We start from the raw sequence: 25,045 nt of genomic DNA on the forward strand, positions 1-25,045 counted from the left end.
CAGCCATTACAACTTCCTCGGGTCATCTCCCCTTTGTGTGGGTGGCGGCACAACTAGTCCGGGTGGGTCACAACTCCACTCTGGATCACCGTGATAAGCACCTAAGGGACCCCCCAAACAGTCCGGCAGGTTACTGACCACAGGGGAAAGGGTATAGCCAGCCTCACCAAAATAAAAAGTGACATACACCGGGCATATCCACCGACAGTGACATACACCAGGCATATCCACCGACAGTGACATACACCGGGCATATCCACCGACAGTGACATACACCGGGCATATCCACAGACAGTGACATACACCGGGCATATCCACCGACAGTGACATACACCGGGCATATCCACCGACAGTGACATACACCGGGCATATCCACCGACAGTGACATACACCGGGCATATCCACCGACAGTGACATACACCGGGCATATCCACAGACAGTGACATACACCGGGCATATCCACAGACAGTGACATACACCGGGCATATCCACAGACAGTGACATACACCGGGCATATCCACAGACAGTGACATACACCGGGCATATCCACCGACAGTGACATACACCGGGCATATCCACCGACAGTGACATACACCGGGCATATCCACCGACAGTGACATACACCGGGCATATCCACCGACAGTGACATACACCGGGCATATCCACAGACAGTGACATACACCGGGCATATCCACAGACAGTGACATACACCGGGCATATCCACAGACAGTGACATACACCGGGCATATCCACAGACAGTGACATACACCGGGCATATCCACAGACAGTGACATACACCGGGCATATCCACAGACAGTGACATACACCGGGCATATCCACAGACAGTGACATACACCGGGCATATCCACCGACAGTGACATACACCGGGCATATCCACCGACAGTGACATACACCGGGCATATCCACCGACAGTGACATACACCGGGCATATCCACAGACAGTGACATACACCGGGCATATCCACAGACAGTGACATACACCGGGCATATCCACAGACAGTGACATACACCGGGCATATCCACAGACAGTGACATACACCGGGCATATCCACCGACAGTGACATACACCGGGCATATCCACAGACAGTGACATACACCAGGCATATCCACCGACAGTGACATACACCGGGCATATCCACAGACAGTGACATACACCGGGCATATCCACAGACAGTGACATACACCGGGCATATCCACAGACAGTGACATACACCGGGCATATCCACCGACAGTGACATACACCGGGCATATCCACAGACAGTGACATACACCGGGCATATCCACAGACAGTGACATACACCGGGCATATCCACAGACAGTGACATACACCGGGCATATCCACAGACAGTGACATACACCGGGCATATCCACCGACAGTGACATACACCGGGCATATCCACAGACAGTGACATACACCAGGCATATCCACAGACAGTGACATACACCGGGCATATCCACCGACAGTGACATACACCGGGCATATCCACCATACAGTGGTCACAAGGTTAGACTGTGTATCATGTATGTTGTTATGGCGGCTCACTGTATACAGGCAGACAGCACCCAGATAAGCAGGACTCTCTTATACTTTAGAGGCTTCCCCATATACAGGAGGTGTGCACACTGACTAACACATATGTGATAGAAGTTACTGAGTCACTTTCATGTACTTGTTCCCCATATAGCACTGTGTAAGCCATTGTTATGTCAGCCCCTTGTCTGCTTCTCTATTTCCATGCAGGTTATACGGGAGAAGTCTACTGGATAGTTGTGAGGTCTCACCCGGTGTCCTCCTGCTGACAGGCGCCGCTTCTCCCTCCCGGCAGCTCAGCGTCCACACATCCCTATACTACACATACACTACACACTCCATTGACAGAGGCGCTGTCATGTGACCGTGACATCATCAGCAGGCGCCGGTATACTAACTAGCCCTTTCCATGTGATCTGGCTCCAGGTGACAGCGGGGAGATGGCTGACCTGCGCACAGTGATGACGTGTGATGGAGCCAGCTGTCACCTTGGCCCATGTACTGCCCCCCTATCGCCTCCTGGACAAGATGCTACAGCTGACAGCCGCTCCTAGCTGGGCAGCACTGGACTGACATCTGCCTTCTTATATCTGCTGTGTTAGCCTTCAAGCCACAGGACTGCGCTTGATCTCTGTGTTGGCATGATGGGAGTTGTAGTTCCACAAATTAGGGAATACTGCTCAGTAATTTTATCAAGTTTAGTATACGTGCACACTACGGAATGACGACAGATAACCCGTTGCGCATTCCGCAGCTCGTACCTGCCCGCAGCCCACGTCCGCCCATGTCATAGACTCCATTCCATGCACGGGCGGATTCCATCGTCCGTCCAAAGAATGAATGCGGGTACAAGCTGCTAAATGCGCAACGGGTTATCCGTCACCATTCCGTAGTGTGCACGTACCCTAAGAAAGGAGCCAAAACACAGGAGCACTATATAAGTTCTCTGTGTTGTGATACTATAACGGCAGGATGGGGAACCTTCAGCCCTCCAGCTGTTGCAAAACTACAATTCCCATCCCTGCCTTATAATATCACAACCATCAGGCATCAATCCTAGAAGTATCCTTCCATGCTTTTAGTAAGAGAAGCCTTTCCGGAGGTGTTAGGGGTCTCATCACCCTGGTGTCATGTTACAGAGTGATGTTTGTTTCGCCATTTAATGTCAACATGGCCACTTTCCCCCCTACTGTTGTCTCCAGATTGGGTGGGGTTTTGAAACTCTGTTCCATTGAAGTAAATGGAGCTTAAAGTGTCACTGTCGTGAAATTTTTTTTGCAGAAATCAATAGTCCAGGCGATTTTAAGAAACTTTGTAGTTGGGTTTATTATCCGAAAAATGCATTTTTATCATGAAAAAGCAGTCTGAAGCTCTCCCCCCTGTCTTCATTGTTCTCCTATGGAGAGAGCTAAAGAAAAGACCAAAACAGGCCAACAAAGAGTTAATCTACAAATCCCTCACGGGATATCTCTACTGACCATCACCAGTGACCTGTCTGAGCTCAGATTACAGCTGTCACCCAGCTCCGTGCCTGTAATCCTCTGTTATCTGCTTTCTGCTGCCGGCTAACTCCCTCCTTCCTCCTCCCCCCTCCCCTCTCCCTAGAGCAGACAGGGGACGTCTCCTGCAACAAGTCACAATTTTCAGATTTTTTGGAGTGGATGAAAAAGAGGAAGGAGGGGGGGACCTGGGAAAAGGCTTTTTACATGCAGATAATGGCAGATTTGGCTAATAAACCCAATTACAAAGTTTCTTAAAATCGCCTGGACTATTGATTTCTGCAAAAAAAAAAAAAAAAATACGACAGTGACTCTTTAATTGCAAACCGCACCTGAACTGGAGACAACAGTAGGGGAAAAAGTGGCCATGTTTTTGTAGCGCTGGATAACCCCTTTAAATTGAATGTACCATTTCACTTACTGTAAAAAATCAAATTAAATTAACCGCGCCATTACATTGAGCAAAGTGGTACATTCATTTTGAAGAGGTTGTCCAGGAAAAATCACTTTTCCCCTATGCACAGGATAGGGGAAAAGTAGGAGATCGCGGGGGTCCAACCTCTTAACCCCCGCCTATCTCCATATTGGGCCCTACCGGCTGTTATGAAAAGAGGTGCGGCATGTGACCCATGGCTCTATTCATTCCTATGGAGCGACAGAAAAAGTCAAGTACGCTGGAAGAGCGATGTACTTGGCTCTTTCCGTCAGCTGCATAGGGATGAATAGAGCCGCGGATCACATGCCGTACCGCGCCTCTATTCATAACAGCCGGCAGGGCCCAATATGGAGATAGGCGAGGGGGGGTACAGAGGTCGGACCCCTGCGATCTCCTACTTTTCCTCTATCCTGTGCATAGGGAAAAAGTGATTTTTTTTTTTCACCTGGAGAACCTCTTTTTAGCCCCTGTTGAGATTTTCTATATTCTTCCAGAAAATTCCCAAACCTGGGGGATCAGCTCACTATACAGGGACACAGTGGGGAGCAGGGTAGGTAGTGATGGTAGAGAGGTATCCCTATCAACTGTATAATGTTTCAGCCACAAATTTTGCTATATTAGATCATTTTGTAGTCCTATGACCACCGTCAGAATTAACAAAAGTGTAAAGAGAATAAAGCCCGGACGGCCACTTTTATATGAAGGATCTTGGTACACGGCCGCTCAGGTCACAATCCTGAGTGTGAACACTGACCAGTGATTAAAGTGCTCAGATATTTTTACATTTCTCAGCCCTCCCCTGTTGTGTTGTCGTCTTACCGGAGAAACCTACAGGGCAAACCCACTAGTGGCCCCTCCACAGAATGCCATACACTAGGGGTAGGGAACCTTGGCTCTCCGGCCGTTGCACAACTACAACTCCCATCATGCATGGATAGCCAAAGCTTTAGCTTTGGCTGTCCAGGCATGATGGGAGTTGTAGTTTTGCAACATCCTGAGAGTCAAGGTTCCCTGGCCCTGCCATACACTGTATAGTGCTGAGAGGGTGGATGCTGCACAGTACAGACTGCCATATACTGTATAGTGCTGAGAGGGTGGATGCTGCACAGTACAGACTGCCATATACTGTATAGTGCTGAGAGGGTGGATGCTGCACAGTACAGACTGCCATATACTGTATAGTGCTGAGAGGGTGGATGCTGCACAGTACAGACTGCCATATACTGTATAGTGCTGAGAGGGTGGATGCTGCACAGTACAGACTGCCATATACTGTATAGTGCTGAGAGGGTGGATGCTGCACAGTACAGACTGCCATATACTGTATAGTGCTGAGAGGGTGGATGCTGCACAGTACAGACTGCCATATACTGTATAGTGCTGAGAGGGTGGATGCTGCACAGTACAGACTGCCATATTCTGTATAGTGCTGAGAGGGTGGATGCTGCACAGTACAGACTGCCATATACTGTATAGTGCTGAGAGGGTGGATGCTGCACAGTACAGACTGCCATATACTGTATAGTGCTGAGAGGGTGGATGCTGCACAGTACAGACTGCCATATTCTGTATAGTGCTGAGAGGGTGGATGCTGCACAGTACAGACTGCCATATTCTGTATAGTGCTGAGAGGGTGGATGCTGCACAGTACAGACTGCCATATACTGTATAGTGCTGAGAGGGTGGATGCTGCACAGGACAGACTGCCATATACTGTATAGTGCTGAGAGGGTGGATGCTGCACAGTACAGACTGCCATACACTGTATAGTGCTGAGAGGGTGGATGCTGCACAGTACAGACTGCCATATACTGTATAGTGCTGAGAGGGTGGATGCTGCACAGTACAGACTGCCATATACTGTATAGTGCTGAGAGGGTGGATGCTGCACAGTACAGACTGCCATATACTGTATAGTGCTGAGAGGGTGGATGCTGCACAGTACAGACTGCCATACACTGTATAGTGCTGAGAGGGTGGATGCTGCACAGGACAGACTGCCATACACTGTACAATGCTGAAATAAGTGAGGTGGCACTGCCATTCCCTCTTACTGCCTAGTACTACCACCCCAATACCTCCTCCCAGTACTAAGTAACCACTGGGACAGCTATGGCACAGTGCCTTCGGCGTTAGCAGCATCTGTCTTCTACTATAACAGTGTATGATGGGAGTTGTAGTCGTAGTACAGTGTATTGAAGGAATGAGGAACCTTCAGCTGTTGCAAAACTACAATTCCCATCATGCCTGGACAGCCAAAGCTTCGCTTTGGCTGTCCAGGCATGATGGGAATTGTAGTTTTGCAACAGCTGGAGGGCCGAATGTTCCCCATGCTTTTTGGCAATTCCCTAAATGGACAGCTCCGCCCACAGGACCAGCGGCTCCGGCCATGTCATGTGATCTCTGACGTCACCTCCTTGCGCCGGCCTCGCTGGAAAAGCCCTCAGGAAGAGGTAAGCTGGGCTGTATATGGGGAGCTCGGTACCCGGGCGGTGGGGTGAGCCGGGAGCGGGTGTTGGGGGTGTCACCAGTGTTATCCGGGGCCCAGCTGAGGAGGCAGTGGGCGGAGTGTGGGGTCAGCTGTGACTGAGCGGCGGTGCGGCATGCCGGCCGGGGGGGAGGGGCGGCTCACAACACGTGTAAGCGCTATAGAGAAGTGCCGCACCTACACACTGCTCACCCTCCAGCTGCTGCAAAACTACAACTCCCATCATGCCTGGACAGCTAAAGCTTTGGCTGTCCAGGCATGATGGGAGTTGTTGTTTTGCAACAGCTGGAGAGCCAAGGTTCCCTACTCCTGGTATAGATATTATATATACATACATAACACCCCTAGCAGTGCTGGACATGGGATACATTCAGCCATTCCCCCAGGTAGGCAGTGCCAGCATGGTCCTGTATGTGCCAGAGGGTACAAAGTGCTGTAACAGCTGACAGGGCGGCCATAGAGATGTGTTAGGTGAAGGGCTGGCTGACAGCTGCCTCTGCCCCACCTTGTGGGAGGATCAGGCATGTTACCAGCCAATGTTGCTGATCCTTCTTGTTGAGGAAGAGTTGATGGATTCTGATAGAATTGGTCGCCTTGGTCTAGTTCCAAGTAATGTGGAAAGCATCTTTAGGGTACTGTTACACGGAACGATAATCGTCGGAATCGGCTCTATCCGGCTGATTATCGTTCCCTGTAATAAACACGTTGATATAGGTTTGGACCTATAATTGTTGGGCACCGACCGCGCATCGCTACGTGAAATAGCAGTGTGCGACTGACAATTTGCAAAGTAAATACATTACCTATCCATGGTCCAGGGCTCCTCTTGCGGTCCGCTTCTTCCCGCGCTGCAGCTTCAGAGCGGCCTGTCTTAGCTGAGCTGAGCTAAGACAGGCCGTTCAGCCAATCGCAGGCCGGGACCGCTGCGGCCAGTGATTGGCTGAGCGGCCTTTCAGTTAAGACAGGCTCTGAAGCTGCAGCGTGTGGGACTCGGGGAGAAGCGGACCGAAAGAGGAACCGTGGACCATGGATATGTAATGTATGCCAGTTTAGCTAGGGCTGCCTGTCCATGCAGCCCTTGTCAAAGGCAATGTACCATGAGCCCCGGGCTGAAGCACTGGAGGCGGGCCGACCCACCCCCAGTAGGAGGAAACCCCTGCCCCTCTATGATATGGTTCCATTGATTCTAATGGAGCCCTGTCATAGAGGGGTGGCTGTTTCCTCTCACTGGGGGTGGGTCGGCCCGCCTCCAGTGTTTCAGCCCAGGGCCTCACGGTACATTGCCTTTAAACAATTATCGGGCCGTGTAATAAGCCCAGTAAACAAGTGCCCATCCAGCAGATCAGCGCTCATTTACAGTTATTATCGGTCCTCCATCGGCCCATGTAATAGTACCCTTAGGCCTTGTTCTCACACTCACTCCATATTTTACCAAAAAAAAGTTCTAGCCATATTGCTAGCAGTATAGTGTTTTTTTCTACTGCTTTTAGAGAGGGCTTTAGCCAAAAAATGCCTATTGTCATCTGCGAGATGTTCTGAGATGTGAAAAGATGAAAGAAAAAAAAAAAATCTGTGCACTTAAAAGGGTTATTCAGTGAAAATCAAACTCGCAAGTTATATAGATTTTTAATGTACTTCTATTTAAAAATCTCAAGTCTTCCCATACTTATCAGCTTCTGTACGTCCTGCAGGAAGTGGTGTTTTCTTTTCAGTCTGACACACTGCTCTCTGCTGCCACCTCTGTCCATGTCAGGAACTGTCCTGAGTAGTAGCAAATCCCCATAGAAAACCTCTCCTGCTCTGGACAGTTCCTGACATGGACAGAGGTGGCAGCAGAGAGCACTGTGTCAGACTGGAAAAAATACACCACTTCCTGCAGGACATACAGCAGCTAATAAGTAGTGAAAATTTAAGATTATTAAATAGAAGTTAATTACAAGTCTATATAACTTTCTGAAACCGGTTGATTTCAGAGAGAGATTTTTGCTGGATAACCATTTAAAGGGATCCGTCACCATGAAAATGCTCCCTAAGCTATCGGTATCATGGTATAGAGCAGGAGGAGCTGAGAGGATTGATATATATCTCTATGGGAAAAGATACTTTCTAATTTGTCATTTATTAAATGTAAAATCCCTGACGTTTCCATGCCATTCCAAGAGTCCAGTCCATTGAGTGACTCCGCCCACTACCACAGAATGAGCAGGGATTTCAATCTACATGTTATACTGAATCTTGTCCCACTAAGATATATATCAATCCACTCAGCTCTTCCTGCTCTATAACATGATGGTGACAGATTAGATAACATTGTCTTGGTGACAGGTTCCCTTTAAAAGGGTATTCCACTCAATTAAAATACATGTTAAATAATCCCCCCCCCAGAGATTAAAGGGGAATTATCAGCAGGTTACATGAATCTAACCTGCTGGTAACCCCCTATTGTGCACATGGGGCGCTGAGGATGAAGGTATGCCTCTTACCTTCATCCTTTGCACCATTCCTGTGCTGTTATGCACATTGGAGATGGGGCTACCACCCCCGAGCACTGATTTATCCTGCCCACTAAGTTGATATTTATTTGGGGGGGGGGGGGGGCGGAGGTATAGCCCCCGCCAGCCCACCTCTTCTAATGATTATCAGTGGAGGACACTTATGGCTTACTGGGCACGAGAACAGCGGCAAGGATGAAGGTAAGAGACATGCCTTCATCCTCAGTGCCCCATGCCCACTAGGGAGCTAGTGTCTAACCTGCTGATAGTTCCCCTTTAACAATCCATTCCATACATGTCATTACCTTTTCTGTCTCCTTCCCCCAGTTCTGAGCTGCTGCTTTCTGCTGAAGACACAGAAAATTGTGTATGAGCTGTTCTCTTCATATCCCTTCTGAGACAGCTCATGTAAACTGTGTCCCTGGCTGGATGTTTTTGTACTCTGTGAGGCTGGGAAGGTTAATCACAATAACCTTAGATAAACTCTTCCCCCATTACACAGTGCAGAAACTGCGGGACAGGAGAACTGTTAACATGAGCCGTCTTGGAAGAGAGAAAGAGAGAGGAGATGGAGAGAACAGCTTATACACAGTTTTCTGTCTCTTTAGCAGGAAGCAGCAGCTTAGAACTGGGGGAAGGAGACAGAAGGAACAAAACCCAAAAGTGAAACCTTTCTGTCTACTTGTAGATATCCAGCTTGTGTGGGGGGAAATCCCTTGGCCATCAGGTTACTGTCCATACATGTAAGTGCCTGTTTACTTCCAGGTCTTTATGATGGTCTCACTTATATTATTTTCAGGTCTTTCTGTTAGGCTGGTAAGGACTTTCGTGTCTTTTGTCAGAAATAATCTGACAGCATTTGCAAAGGAGCTTCTAACACCAATGTGAATTGAGCTTTATGGCTATGTTCCCACACAGAATTTTTGCTCAGTATTTTGCAACCAAAACCAGGAGTGGATTGAAAACACAGAAAGGATATGTTCCCACACTGTTGAAATTTAGTGGATGGCCGTCATTCAATAGCAAATAACGTCTATTATTTCAAAACAGCGGCCGGTATTTGCCATTAAATGACGACCATCCACTTAATTTCAACAGTGTGGGAACATATCCTTTCTGTGTTCTCAATCCACTCCTGGTTTTTGGTTGCAAAAATACTGTGTGGGAACATAGCCTATAAATGTAACAGTATTATCACTAATGGAGGCTAAAAAGTACTACAGGGCTATGTTCACACATAGTATTTCATCAGTATTTTTTCAACCAAAACCAGAAGTGGGTTGAAAACACATAACCTGCAATTCTTTCCATTACCATTTTTCTCGGTTCCACTCCTGATTTTGTTTGGATCCTTGTAGGGCGTTGTGTGGTCATCTGGATGATGGTACCACTCAGTCCGCAGTAGCGTGTCTGTACACATTGATTAGGCAGAAGAGCCTTTTACATATACATATCTGTGCTGGCAGTTTCCATGGCCGCACAAACAATACAGGGCCCGTTCGGGAGCCAATCTCGGTTATTTGTGCCGTGTAAATGCACTGCCAACGAGTGCTGATCGGCGCTCATTTGCAGCTTTCTTTCTTTTTGTAGGGACCCTTATGGTGTGTTTACACAGACAGATTATTTTTGAAGCCAAAGCCAGAAATGGATTTAAAAAGAGGAGAAATCTCAGTTTCTTTCCTTTATGACCTGTTCCCTGTTTATGGTCTGTTCCCGGCTTTGGCGTAAAAAATCTGTCAGATAAATCTGTAAACGCACCATTACTCTGGCGGTATATAACAATATTGTAGCCAGTAAATGAGAACACTCTAATATACTCTTTTACTGCACCCTTTTGTCTTGCTGCGTTCTATTTTTGCTGAATTTTGATGTATGAATCTCACCAGACATGTTACTGCATGGGTTGGGGACCTGAAGCGACCTGAAGGTGTCACTGTCGGTTAATTTATTTATTTATTTTTTTGCAGAAATCAATAGTACAGACGAAACTTTGTTATTGGGTTTATTAGGCAACTATGCCATTATCTGCTCCAGTTGCCAGTCCATGACTTTTACATATATCTGCAAATACGCCACTTCTTGGGTACTAAGGCTAAGGTAAAAATACTATGGGATCCATATTTACCCCTATTACTAAATCGTAAACAGAAAGGCCTACGGCCACTCTATGAATACGTGGGGGACCTCAGTGTCTTCAGCAAGGATCCATATATTCTTAAATGGGAAACAGCGCTAAAGTCCTCATTTTCACCACAAGAATGAACACAGGCGTTCCGCTGGTCCCTTAAGTCTGTGTTAAGCATCCCACAAAGGGAGAATGTGGTTAAGTGCCGCCTGAGCTGGTACTACACACCGCAAAGACTCAATTTAATATACCCATCGTCGGATCCACTTTGCTGGAGACGCTGCGGTCAAACAGGTTCATTGATACATGTACTATGGGAGTGCCCAGTTCTCTGCTTGTTCTGGAGCCAGGTGTCAGACTTGTTGAATTCACTGTTTGGGACACAACTCGCCCTTTCTCCGGAACAGGTACTACTATCCTTACGATTGCCCCAGATCCCGGCCCGACACAAACCTATATTTTGCAAAATCCTGACTATAGCACGTCTATTAATCACCAGAAAATGGAAGTCTAGAGTCCCTCCCCTAGCTATGGATGTCATAGCAGAAACCAGAATGATATACGCCATGGAATTGTATATAGCTCAAGGCAAAGGGACTGTTAATTCCTTTTCTGCGCAATGGGAGGTGTGGACTAACAGTAAACACCACACTACCCCTGACCTCACATGGAGACATACCCATCCCCCCCCCCTCCTACGCCAACGCCCTTTGTTGATAACCTCATGTACGGGTGCAACTAATCTACGAAGTACTAGCTACCTGACCTAACCCCCCCTGACTGTGTACAATACCTACCCTACATGCCTGGAGACGCTGCCCTGCCTTACTATCTGTTTGGTTGATTTGTTTGACCTGATGACAGGTCGCCTTGTTTACAAAGTTATAGTTACCTCTTCTATTTGATTGCTGTTGGTACCTAGCGGGACCACCTACAAGGAAGCCATTATCGCCCTGATCTGCAATACCGTATGGATTACAAGCAAAGGCGATACTCTATCCCCATCAGGGGGGGGCGTTGACCCATGGACTCTGCTGGTCCCTGGACCTTACTTACCAATTTATGATATGGTGGTTCCCACTTCTACCTATACCTATGTACTCTTATATCTTTATTGTTTGTGTACAAAATTTTCTGTGTGAAAAAATCCTTTCAATAAAAATCTTTGAAACGTATGCCATTATCTGCATTCAAAAAGACTTTCCCTAGGTCCCCCCCCCCCTCTCTCATTCACTGCTCATTACCAGGAAATCTCGACTCTTTTACATCAGTCGAGCCCTGTGTAACCTATGGAGAAAGGAGGGGGGAGGAGGGAGATTAGTCACCAGCAGAGAACAAAGGATTACAAAGCGGGACCTGTGTGATAGCCAGTATTCAGAGGTCAGAGAGGTCAGTGCTGACCTCAGAGGAGATAGCCTGGTGATGTAGTTGTAAATTAACTCTTTGTTGTCCTGTTTTGGAGCCTCATCTCCCACCACCCCTCCCCTCTCCATAGAGAACAATGAAGACAGGGGGGAGAGCTTCAAACTGCTTTTTTATGATAAAATAGCATTTTTCGGCTAATAAACCCAATTACAAAGTTTCTTAAAATCACCTGTACTATTGATTTCTGCAAAAAAATGTAAACGGCAGTGACACTTGAAGGTTTGCTACAATATATCAGACTAGGCGAGCCATCAGTGTTTGATCAGTGTGGATGTGACTATGTATACTGTAGCTTCTGTCTAGGCCTAGACTAAGCATCTGACCTACCAGACAGATTCCTGAATCTTCTTGGGCTCATAGTGGGTGAGCAACCAAACCAACGCTGAAGGTAATGACATAGGTTGAGTAATTGTTCCTTCTTCCTTTTTAACCAGTTGTGTCTGCCATCTTGGGCTGCGGTGCTCTGCATCCTGCCAAGTTACCCATGAGAACATATCCCCCTGACAGTACATTCATATAATACTGATGTCGTGCAATATATAAGAGGGCACATTATGGCTGCACACCATTGCTATACGTCGGAACATCATCAAAAAGAAATCCCACCATATACCATGGTGTCTTGTTTGACATATTATTTGTTTGTTAGACATAAAAGTGAAGTCTATGCCGCTTTGAGCGGCACCCATCACCAATAAGGAGAATTTCAGATAAAATTCAGATAAAATACACCAAACACAACATAAGTTTTTGAATTTTTTTATTGCAACATTGTAATGAAACATTACCGGCCTTCATTGCACTAAACATGGTCACAGGGACTCTCAGGTCAGACCTGGTGGGGACCACAGAACTTGTGGTGGTCATTCACAGCCGTCCACCATTGTCCTGAAGTAAGAGCCACCGAACCTAAAGATCCAAAGGAAGGCGAAACAACCCCCCCGGACAGTTATACCTCAGGGGGGGGAAAATTCCTTCCTGACCCCACAAGTGGCGATCGGATATGTCCCTGGATCCTTCTGGCCTGCTGCATGTTGCTGTGTAGAGGGAGAAAAATACATGAAATAAACATATACAAGATATACAATACATGCCCTGCTCCTAAGAGCTTACACTCTAATATACAATATACATAGAGCTTGTGCTCTATGTACCTCAGGTGCACCGCTCGTGGACACGTACAGTCTAACCAACCACAGGCGCTCTGCCATTAAACAGGAGGCGCACTGCTAATGACAGCGAACACTCTATGGACAGCCAGACGCGGGGCTCCTGCGGCCATATTCCCACCAGGGCCGACACACCGCCAACATTCTCACCACACGCACTAGCCGCACCGTACACTCAATGGTGGAGATTTATCAAACATGGTGTAAAGTAGAACCGGCTCAGTTTCCCCTAGCAACCAATCAGATTCCACCTTTCATTTTCCAAAGAGTCTGTGAGGAATGAGAAGTGGAATCTGATTGGTTGCTAGGGGCAACTGAGCCAGTTTTATTTTACACCATGTTTGATAAATCTCCCATGAGAAGCTCCAAAGAGCTTACAATCTAATACCCAACCGATGTCCTGCTCCTCATACAGCTCCATGTCTGGACTCATCCTCTTCAATCTGTCAAGTAAGAAAAGAAGGTTCAGTTTTAGACGTTTCTACTTTCTGCAACAATTGTGACGTCATATAGTGTCTATGTGTCATACGCCTTATGATGTCATGTGGTATACTCTGTCTAGCAGTGTTATCATAGCAACTTCCTTTGTTGCTCATAGCAACCAGAGGCCATTATTATTGCTGAGCTGGGAATGGTTGCTATGGGCAACAAGAAGGATCTTACTATAAGACAACATCAGCAATGGTCCCTAAGGGTCCTTTTCCACCGGACGACATAAACAACATAAACAACAACAACATAAACGAGCGCCGATCTGCTAGATCGGTGCACGTTTACTGGGCCTATTCCACGGCCCCGATGATCGTGAAACAAGGGCTGCAGGGACATCGTTACTGATGTCTAGGGCTGGGCGATATTGGCCTAAATCAATATCGCGGTTTATCGTTGATGTAGATGCGGTAACGATAATTGAACGATAATTATGACACGCCTTGTTTTCAAGCCACACCCCTTTGGCAAGCCACACCCACTTTGCCATGTCAAACTGGCGATTTTGTTTCAATAATATTTTTTTAAATCACTGAGCAGCAACACAAGGCTGGCCCATTTACTCTATAGTTGTTATTATTATTTGTCATTATTAGGGGGTCTCAGAAGAGACCTGGACGTGTATAACCAGGTATACAGCTATGTACACACTACAGGACGTGTATACACAGGTATACAGCTATGTACACACTACAGGACATGTATATAGAGGTATACAGCTATGTACACACTACAGGATGTGTATATACAGGTATACAGCTATGTACACACTACATACACATCCTGTAGTGTGTACATAGCTGTATACCTCTATATACATGTCCTGTAGTGTGTACATAGCTGTATAACTCTATATACACATCCTGTAGTGTGTACATACCATAACTAACTACCATATAATACACTATATCCAACTGTACTATATACAAATGTACTATACATATTACTATGACATAATACACTAGATAACTGTACAATATATACACAACTGTACCATATAATACACTATATCCAAATGTACCATATAATACACTATATACAACTGTAATATATATACACAGTATCTGTATGATATAATACTAATAATATATAAATATATATATATATGTAAAAAACTGTACAATATATACAACTGTACCATATTATACACTATATACAACTGTTATATACACAGTATCTGTATGATATAATACTATATATATATATATATATATATATATATATATATATATATAAATATATATATATGTAAAAAACTGTACAATATATACAACTACCATATTATACACTCTATACAACTGTAATATATAGACTGTATGATATAATACCATATATAGAGAACTGTGCAATATATACAACTGTATGATATATGACTATGATAGCCCCAGAGCAGCGCCTATGACTAGTAATATCCTTCCTAACCTCACATTCTCCTCTCTTGTGGAGCCTGACCCCATCAGTAGTACCCAGCACCTATGTCCTACAGGAGGACCCAGCACCTATGTCCTATAGGAGGGCCTGACACCTAAGACCCTACGGAAGGACCCGGCACCTACGCTCTATAGGACACTTACAGCTTCTATGGTGAGGTCACATTGGTAGATGATCTGCGTTAATAGGCCGCTTGCGGTCCCCGCTCCGTGACGTCACCCCACTAGGAGTGTTCTGACTATTAGAAGTGGGGACCGGACGGCTAAAGCGGCAAAGATACGGGCGGGGCGGGGCGACAAAGCTGACCCGCTGTGACAGGATGGAGGCAAGGGAGAGCGGCCCGGGACCCCCAGCACTGCATGCCGTTATATAGAAGTTGCTGAGAGACTGAGAAGCTCCGTGTGAGAGCGGCCGGGAGGGGAGCCTGACCTGTCAGTGTCCTGGGGCGGGCGGGTGAAAATACCGCAGATACCGTCCTGGCGAAGTTGAGGTCGGTTAACCGACGCCAGGGACGGTATCGGTATTTTCACGGTATACCGCCCAGCCCTACTGATGTCCTTGCAGCCCTTGCTTCATACATTACCTGTCAGGGCCAGATCTTCTTCTCCTGGTCCCGCGAGTCGCAGCAGCTTCAGAGCGGGGCTGTCTGAACTGACAGACCGCTCAGCCAATCACTGGCCGCGGCGGTCCCAGCCAGTGATTGGCTTAGCGGTCTGTCAGTTCAGACAGCCATGCTCCGAAGCCGATGCTGCCACGCGGGATCAGGAGAAGACCACCTGCGGCTCGGACAGGTAATGTATGGTTCTGCTGATCGTTCTCTCTATTCCACGGAGCGAAAATTGGCTGAATGGGGCCGATTCGGATGATTATCGCTCCTGTGGAATAGGCCCCTAAGTCCCCAGTCACCCCCCTAATCCGACAGGACCAGAAAGGGCTGATAACAGAGAATTATAGCCGTTTTGTTATTAGATTTATTTACACAATGCTAACAATACATAATGGTACAAACTCCCCAACAATGGAGCCTGATAGATGTCATAGAGAGAGGGCAGCTGTGATCCTTATATATGAGGAGCTGCGAGCATCAGCCTGTGAATTACATAGCCAGTCATTCCCAAGGGAGCCCTGTAATACCACATGTGTCCTGAAGAGGCAGCCGCGCCCCCACTCCAATAACAGCTGACTGATAGAGAATCCTTAACCACAGGAGGGATGATTCGTGGCTACACAATGTGTGATATGGTCTCAGGAGGGAAGAGCTGCATACCTGGACTCGTCCTCTACAAGCTGTCAGGCTCCAGTGACTCCAGTCTCCGTATTGGAGCAGTTTACATTCAGTGTCAGTGGTGATGTCATGTGCTCTGTGATGTCATCATAACTGCCGCCCTGTGTATTATCTTAGTGAAAGGCAGAACATAGGGAGTGGGAGGGGCTTAGCAGAAGGAGGCGTGGCCTGTAATGGATACGAACAATAAATGTGCATTGCGGTGGGAATAAACATGTTTTTTTTTTTTTTTGCACATAGCAACCAGTCACCTTCTACATTCCATTTTTAGAGGCCTTTTTAGAAATGAAAGAAGCAATCTGATTGGTTTCTATGGGCACCTGCTGCACAGGCTTTCATAAATCTCCCCCACAGTGTATAATTCCATTTCAGCCACAGATGGAGTAATGTAGTGTTCAGGTTTGTGCCCTTTAACCCCTTAGTGACCGCCTATGTGGTTTAACTAATGGGCCTTATACCGATACATATACGCCTTTTAACGGCGTATGTATCAGAATGCAGCAGCAGAGCAGGGGATCAGCCAATCACGTGAGTATACCCGCGACGGCCACCAGAACCCGTTACATGCCGCTACGGCCATTCCATAAACAAAGTCCATCAATAAAGGGTAGTTTACATTACACTACATTAAACTACATACTCTTCCATATGGAATGGGGGATACTACCTACTTGGGGGCCTACCTTTACATCAGACATAACTACTATATATGCACAGAAAGGGTTAACTACTATATTGGGGCAGAGAGAGGACTAACGTTTATGGAGAGACAGAGTGGCCTAACTACTATATAGGGAACACTAAAGGGCCTAACTACTCTATGGAGACAAAGGGACCTAACCACTATATGGAGGCGCAGAGGGGGGAATACAAATTTGGAGGATGATGATGATGGTGCATAAGTGAGGAGCCTAAAATGCTTGTGACTGGGGGAAGACCTCTTGATTGAGATGAAAAGGAAATGTGAGCGACTCGAATCAGAGAAGACGCCCCCATGAGTCATTCTGAGAAAACCTCCCCTATAAGTTACTGGATGTAACTGCATTGTTTAAGGTGATATTGGTCTTTATACAGTGGATTTTATGCAGTAGTGGTCATTAGTCAGTATGTGGTAGTATTAGTACTTATCTTGTGGTAATATTTATGTTTTTGTCTCTCTGTTGGTATTATTGGTCTTAGTATGCTGGATTTGGTCAGGACAGTATGGTGGTAATAGTAGTGGTCATTGTGTGGTGATAATATCCGCTCCTTGTATACTGGTGTTATTGGTCTCATTATACAGGTTTTGGTCATTAACAGTATGGCGGCCAGTAACATGTATGGTTACAAAATTTTCTCTTTATATACTGGTTACTTGGTAGCTGAATGACTAATGTATTTAATTATATGGTGTTATTATGCATGGGAAATTGGCTTATCTATGTGGATAAGGGGGGGGGGGGGTTGGAATCAAAAGTTTTCTATGGGGCCCAGCCATTTCTAGCTACGTCCTTGGCTCTACCCATTGCAGTGTCTTGGACATGAAGGAGTCTGCGTGTTATGTGTCTCCCTAGTTGTGCATCGGTTATATGACCATTTCTATTCCCGCTATGTATATAAGCGTCTCCTGATGAATGTGTGTATAATGTGAGGTTGTGACATGGTCTATAGCCTGGGCCCGGGGCTCTCTGTGTAGTTGCCAGCCTGATGATCCTTGTGCTTTGGCGGTGTTCCTGACACGCTGTGTATTCGGCGATATGGTCATATTGGGAACGCTCGTCTTTCTTTACTCTGATTAGAAGAAATCTTGGCTTTGTGGTCCGTATTTTCTTATCAGGTTCAGGTAGGAGCTGATTAAAAAGCCACAAAAATTTCCTGAAAAAAAGAGATTTCTACAGGAACAAAGTGGATTAACCTCTTCTGTCCATGCTAACACATGCTTTCTGTGTCTGGTCAATTCCTTTATGATATAAACAATAAGATACTAAAGCCCCTATTACACTCCCCGATATGAGGAGCCAGCAAGCGCTGACCTGTTAGGTCATTGCTTGCTTCTTGTTCCCAACTCGATGTCTGCGCTATTACGCGCACAGACATTGAGTGGGTGAGTGGGAGGGGACCGCAGGGAGCTGCTGTTGTGGCTGCCCGGACGATCTAAAGATCGCCCGGGCAGCCACTCCCACAGCATCCTGCGGTCCCCTCGCACTCACCCACTGATTGTCTGCGTGTAATAGCGCAGACAGCCAGGGAGCAACGAGAAGTCTATAGGAGATAGTGGCGGTCTGCTGCCACTGCTCCTATTACACGGAATGATGGCCAGCAGACCGTTACTAGCGGGATCATTGTCTTTCGACATGTTGAAAGACAATGATCAGCCGACATTGTGCATGTTGGCTGATTGTTGCCTTTTAACATTACCTATTATGCCAAGCAATTATCGTCTGTAACGGCCAATAGTCAGCCAAATACGGCTGGTAATCGTTTGGTGTGATAGGGCCCTAAGGAGAGTAACATGAAAAATGTGTGGTGGTGTAGTATAGTAATATAGGAAAATAGGCAACTTAGTGACCTCGTCTTAGGACCTTGAAGTAGTTACCCAGTCTGTAAAAATTTATCCTTTTACACACACAGATATCTGACAGATGTTTGAAGCCAAAGCCAGGAACAGACTATAAACAGAGAACAAGTAAGGGTATGTGCACACTTCCGAAAATAGACAGAAAAGTGTCACGGACATTCTATGCACGGGTGGATTCCGTCTTTCTTCCAAAGAATAAACAGGGACGACAGAATCCGTCCGTGCATAGAATGGAGTCTATGACACGGGCGGAGGTGCGTGCCAGAGGCAGATTCCGCGACTAATTTCCCATCTATTTTTCGCAGTGTGCACATACCCTTATGAAGGAAAGACTGAGATTTCTCCTCTTTTCAGATTCCTCACTTTGGCTTCAAAAATCTGTCAGTGAGTTTGACACTGCTGCCATAGGCTGTATCCGTGTTTTTCCGGACTCCCTAGGGCTGTATGTCGATAGATTAGTCTTGAGCATGCTCAATATTTTCATGCAATGAGAGTGTAACACTTGACAGGGACTGTGTACACGCGGCCTGTAAATCCGGCCTTTGGTGTGAGGTGTAGAGTGGCAGATCCCCGGCACATGGCTTATTATTGTTGGACAAGCTGTCAGAGATGGCCGGTGACTTTGGGTGTGGACGTTCCTGTAACTGTGGAAAAGAAATAAGCGATTAAATGAGGTTTTATTTCACTTTGGAAAGGCTCTGTTTTGTAGATTAGTTTTGTTCCAGTTTTGCCTCATTCCCATGTAATTCTCTCCTGGGTCTTTCCAGCTGTTTCAGGATCACAGACACTGATGGACTTTCCAGGCTGGCATCTCGGGGACATGTTAGCCGAGGATTTATTTTTTCGTTAATTCTTTCTAGATTAAATGTCTAGGCATGGCCTGAGCCGGCATGTAACCTCGTGCTTCTTACCACCTACTATAACATGGTGGCTGCTTACTGTAGGGACATGGTGAGCGTGCACATTACACAGACACTGACTGTGGGTTATTCATGCTGTAGCTTTGTAGCTTGCTTCTAAAAAAGTGTAACATCTAATTTTTATTTTTATTTTTAGAAATCAATAATACGGGCGATTTTAAGAAACTTTGTAATTGGGTTTATTAGCCAAAAAATGCATTTTTATCATGAGAAAAAAGTTTGAAGCTCTCCCCCCAGTCTTAATTGTTCTCTATGGAGAGGGGAGTAGTGGAGGGAGATGAGGCACCAAAACAGGAAACGAGAGTTAATTTACAGCTACATCACCGGGCTATCTCCTCTTAAGTCAGCACTGACCTCTCTGACCTCTAAATAGAGGCTTTCACCCAGGCCCCGCTGTGTAATCCTTTGTTCTCTGCTGCTGACTAAACTCCCTCCTTCCTCCTACCCCCTCCATAGAACAGACAGGGGCATGTCTGATGCAACAAGATATGATTTCCTGATAATGAGCAGCGGATTGAAGAGAGGAGGGAGGGGGGGACCTGGGGAAAGTCTTTTTGAATGCAGATAATGGCATATTTGCCTAATAAACCCAAATACAAAGTTTCTTAAAATTGCCTGGACTATTGATTTCTGCAAAAAAATAAAAATAAATAAATATATATATACACAGTAAAACCTTGGTTTCCGAACACCTCGGAGTTCGAACAATTCGGTTTTCGAACTAAATTTCCCCCTGAAGTTTTGCTCGGTATCCGAACATAACTCGGTATTCGAACAAAACCAGGGGGATAACTGTCAGCTGAACTGATGTTCAGCTGACAGTTAGAGGTGTTCGGAACACTGAGAGGCAGGAGCGGGCGGCTATTTAAACTTGCCGCCGTGCTCCTGCTCCAATCAGCTGCGGGGGACACCCTGTAAAGAAGTGGGGAATCCCATCATAATGATGGGATTCCCCACTTCTTTACAGGGTGTCCCCGGCAGCTGAGAGGAGCAGGAGCACGGCGGCAAGTTTAAATAGCCGCCCGCTCCTGCCTCTCACTGCGGGGACAGGCTGTAAAGAAGCCGGCTCCCAGCGCTGTCCTCCTGTCTCTCCCCACCAGCCCCTCCGCCCCCCCGCCGGCCCGGAGCGCTGTACACCCCTATAGACTGCGGCGCGCCCGCAGCCCCGCTCACCAGCTTCTTGCTCCCGCTGCTCCCCGCCGCCTCTGCAGACTCTCTCTTACCCTGCAGAGGCGGCGGGGAGCAGCGAAGCAAGAAGCTGGTGAGCGGGGCTGCGGGCGCGCCGCAGTCTATAGGGGTGTACAGGCTGGGTAAGTTTATCGGAAGCACCCCGGGACGGCGGGGGCTGGTGGGGAGAGACAGGAGGACAGCGCTGGGAGACGGCTTCTTTACAGCCTGTCCCCACAGTGAGAGGCAGGAGCGGGCGGCTATTTAAACTTGCCGCCGTGCTCCTGCTCCTCTCAGCTGCCGGGGACACCGTGTAAAGAAGTGGGGAATCCCATCATTATGATGGGATTCCCCACTTCTTTACAGGGTGTCCCCCGCAGCTGATTGGAGCAGGAGCACGGCGGCAAGTTTAAATAGCCGCCCGCTCCTGCCTCTCACTGTTGCGGGGGATGTGGAGTGTTTTTGCACTCTGTGGGCCGGGTGCTCTGCACCTGACCCACGGAGTGTAAAAACCAATTAATCACATTTACATTGTTCCCTATGGGAACTTACAGCTCGGTTTTCGAACTGCTCGGTTATGGAACAGCCTTCCAGAATCAATTATGTTCGAAAACCGAGGTACCACTGTATATATATATATATATATATATATATATATCTACGACAGTGACACTTTAGGTCTTCCCACACTTATCAGCTGCTGCGGATAAGCTCTGGCGTATTCTTTGCGCGCTCCTGCTTGAAGTTCTGGCTGTCCCACAGGCTCCATTTTAGGTTCCGGCAGATTCGTTCCTCCGTCAGTCCAAAGAATTGACGGCGGAATCTGCTTCAATAGAATTGAGCCTATGGGACGGACAGAACTTTAAGCAGGAGTGTGGGGGGTTAGCGCACAAAATCCACCAGAGCTTATCTGCGCGATTTCCGTAGTGTGCAAGGGCTCTTAGACAGGAACTGTCCAAAGCAGGAGAGGTTTTCTATGGGGAGCAGAGAGCACTGTGTCAGACTGGGAAGAATATACCACTTCCTTCAGGACATCCAGCAGCTGATAAGTATAAGAAGACTTGAGATTTTTAAATAGAAGTAAATTACAAATGTATATACCTTTCTGACACCAGTTGATTTGACAGAAAAAGATTTTCGCTGGACAACCCCTTTAATTGGCACCATTCTGCCCCGAATTGCACACGAATGGGATAAATTCCCAGTTTTACATCCTTTGCATTGCAGGTCCCTGTTCATAGATGGAACATAGAGAAACCTCCTGTTCTGTCATCCGCCATCCAACCATCATCATGTGCTCTTATTTCTATGAGAGAACTTCTTCAGGTTTCAGAACCCGTCCACGTGAGCCGTAACTCATAAACTCATACAGTGTAGGGCAAACGCTTGATGTATGGCTTTTATTACGCTCGGTGACTTTGGTCCATAACAAGTGCAGATGTGGGAACGTTTCTTGGAAAGGATTTCTGGAAAATCAGGTGTACCAAATAAAATTTATTGTTCAGTGAATCGACTTAAATTTGTTTCTTTGTGGTCCTGCTCGGATCTTACAGTGTATATCTCTGCAGCTTATTCTGTCATTTTTTTTATCATTAAACGTTCGTTCAGGATTTTGCTGAAGAACATCTCTTCGGGATTATTAATATGATATAAACCATGTTTTGGCTGACAAGCGTTTCCTTTAGCTCAAAGTTTTACTCCAAAACGAACTTCCCAAACTTGTTCTTTATTATGGTCCAGTTCGCTGCATCACTCTCCTCTTCTATATGCTCAAATTGTCCTTATCATGGCGACAAGTCCCGGTCTGAACAAGGATCTAATAACCTGAACCATGACCTGTATCATGGCGACTATATGGTGTCTGTAATATGTAGACTAAAATACATCTGAATGAGGCCTGAAATGCTTTGGTATTTTTAAGAGGTTCTCTATCTGCGTTCTACTGGCAATATGTGTGGTTTTTGCTCTACCTACTTCCTTTCCTTTTTGGTGCCAACTTAAAGGGGTTTACAGAATTAGAAAAACACAGCAACTTTCCGCAAAAAAACCCCAGCACCACCCCTGTACTCAGGTTGTGTGTGGAATTACAATTCAAGCCCATTCACTTTAATGGAACTAAGCTGCAAAACCCACACCCAAAGCGAATGACGGGAGAGGTGCTGTTCCTGGAAGTGGACATGTTTTCATAAGCCTGGATAATGCTGTGTTTACACGGAGCGATTATCGGTCGTATTTTCTCGACAACTATCGCATTTGAGCAACAATCGGCTTGTGTAAACACAGCGAACAATCAAGCGACGAGCGAGAAATCGTTCATTTTGATCTTTCAACACGTTCTCAAATCGTCGTTGGTCGTTCACTAAAAATTTGCAGATCGCTTCGTGTAATCAGTCTTTCAAAGATTCATCCTATGTGTGAGATGGGCTTAAGCGATCTTAAAACCATCACAATAACGATTTTTCACTTAGTCTAAACGCTGATCGTTCTAAAGACCAAATCGTTACTTCAAAATCGTTAAACAATCGATTGGACGAATTATCACTCCGTGTAAACGCAGCATAAGTCCTTCTACCTTACAGTGAAGACTAGAACCTAGGACCAGTTGCTAGGGTCATACTGCCTGAGATCTGAAAAGATTAAAGTTGTCCGAATGTTTATCCCTAGCAACCAGTGTTGGAAAGTACTTAGCAGATGGTGTTCAAGGTTCTTTTACACAGTTATTGTAGTGTCCAGTGAGTTTAAGTCAGGCAAACCCCATCCCAACAATACCTCCATGAATATATTGTGCAGTATAATGCTGCGTTTACACAGAACGATTATCGTGCGATAATCGTACGTGTAAACGCTGTGAACGACAAACGAGAAATTGTTCATTTTGATCTTACAACATGTTCTAAAATCGTCGTTCGCAAACAATTTGCAGATCGTTCCGTGTAAACCAGGGGTGGGGAACCTCCGGCCCGCGGGCCGCATCCGGCCCCTGAGACCTCCCGATGGGGCCCGCAGCCTGCAGCTCCCCTGTGATGCGCGCCGCTCTGGAGGAGGAAGGAGCCGGCATACGCAGCATCCTCCGGTGTCTGTGACAGCTGCCGGACACAGGAGGATGCTGTCTATGCCGGCTTCTTCCCCAGCAGAGCGGCGCGTGTCTTCAGTCTCCTGCGGGCCGCGCGCGATGACGTCATTTCATCGCGCGCCACCTGCAGGAGAAAGACCGTCACAGAGGACCTGGGACAGAAGAGGACATGGGCGGCGTGGGAGCGGAGGTAAGGTGAGTGGGATGTTTATTTTTTTTATTTGGGGGTTAACTAGGCCACCAGGGACATGCCTGATGGGGGTTAACTAGGCCACCAGGGACATGCCTGATGGGGGTTAACTAGGCCAACAGGGACATGCCTGATGGGGGTTAACTAGGCCACCAGGGACATGCCTGATGGGGGTTAACTAGGCCACCAGGGACATGCCTGATGGGGGTTAACTAGGCCACCAGGGACATGCCTGATGGGGGTTAACTAGGCCACCTGGGACATGACTGATGGGGGTTAACTAGGCCACCTGGGACATGCCTGATGGGGGTTAACTAGGCCACCAGGGACATGCCTGATGGGGGTTAACTAGGCCACCTGGGACATGACTGATGGGGGTTAACTAGGCCACCAGGGACATGCCTGATGGGGGTTAACTAGGCCACCTGGGACATGACTGATGGGGGTTAACTAGGCCTACCAGAGGCATCACTGGGGGGGTTAACTAGGCTACCAGGGACATGACTTGGGGGTTAACTAGACTACAAGGGGCATCACTGGGGGGTTAACTACAATAGCAGGGGCATCACTGGGGGTTAACTACAATAGCAGGGGAACTAGGGGAACAATACTTTGCCTTGCCCTGGGTGCTGCAAACCCCCGCTACTAACTGCCGCGCACGGTATGCGGCCCTCGAATGATTTTATTAATGCCCGACCGGCCCTCAACATGGAAAAGGTTCACCACCCCTGGTGTAAACAGTCGTTCA

At 46.9% G+C, this 25,045-nt stretch overlaps 2 protein-coding genes across 5 annotated transcripts in view; one reads left to right on the forward strand and one right to left on the reverse strand.

The window, feature by feature from the left end:
* The window catches only part of TBCK (TBC1 domain containing kinase), a 205,743-nt gene extending 203,832 nt beyond the window's left edge, over window positions 1–1,911 (reverse strand). Inside the window, exon 1 of the mRNA XM_069978417.1 lies at window positions 1,803–1,911. The gene's annotated coding sequence lies outside the window, so the exon portion shown is untranslated. The remainder of the gene's footprint in view (window positions 1–1,802) is intronic.
* The window catches only part of AIMP1 (aminoacyl tRNA synthetase complex interacting multifunctional protein 1), a 433,090-nt gene that overhangs the window by 376,393 nt on the left and 31,652 nt on the right, over window positions 1–25,045 (forward strand). Inside the window, exons 1-2 of one of the 4 annotated variants that reach the window (XM_069978426.1) lie at window positions 5,921–5,939; window positions 9,155–9,209. The exons of 1 other annotated variant lie outside the window; for it this stretch is intronic. In XM_069978426.1, the coding sequence (XP_069834527.1) occupies window positions 9,208–9,209 (2 nt within the window). In that variant the 5' untranslated portion in view covers window positions 5,921–5,939; window positions 9,155–9,207. Of the gene's footprint in view, window positions 1–5,860; window positions 5,940–9,154; window positions 9,210–13,545; window positions 13,636–25,045 lie in introns of those variants that run through there. 2 more of the 4 variants (XM_069978427.1, XM_069978429.1) reach the window with 2 other exon arrangements.

This window comes from Dendropsophus ebraccatus, chromosome 7 (genome assembly GCF_027789765.1).
Source record: "Dendropsophus ebraccatus isolate aDenEbr1 chromosome 7, aDenEbr1.pat, whole genome shotgun sequence".
Classification (NCBI taxonomy): Eukaryota; Metazoa; Chordata; class Amphibia; order Anura; family Hylidae; genus Dendropsophus; species Dendropsophus ebraccatus.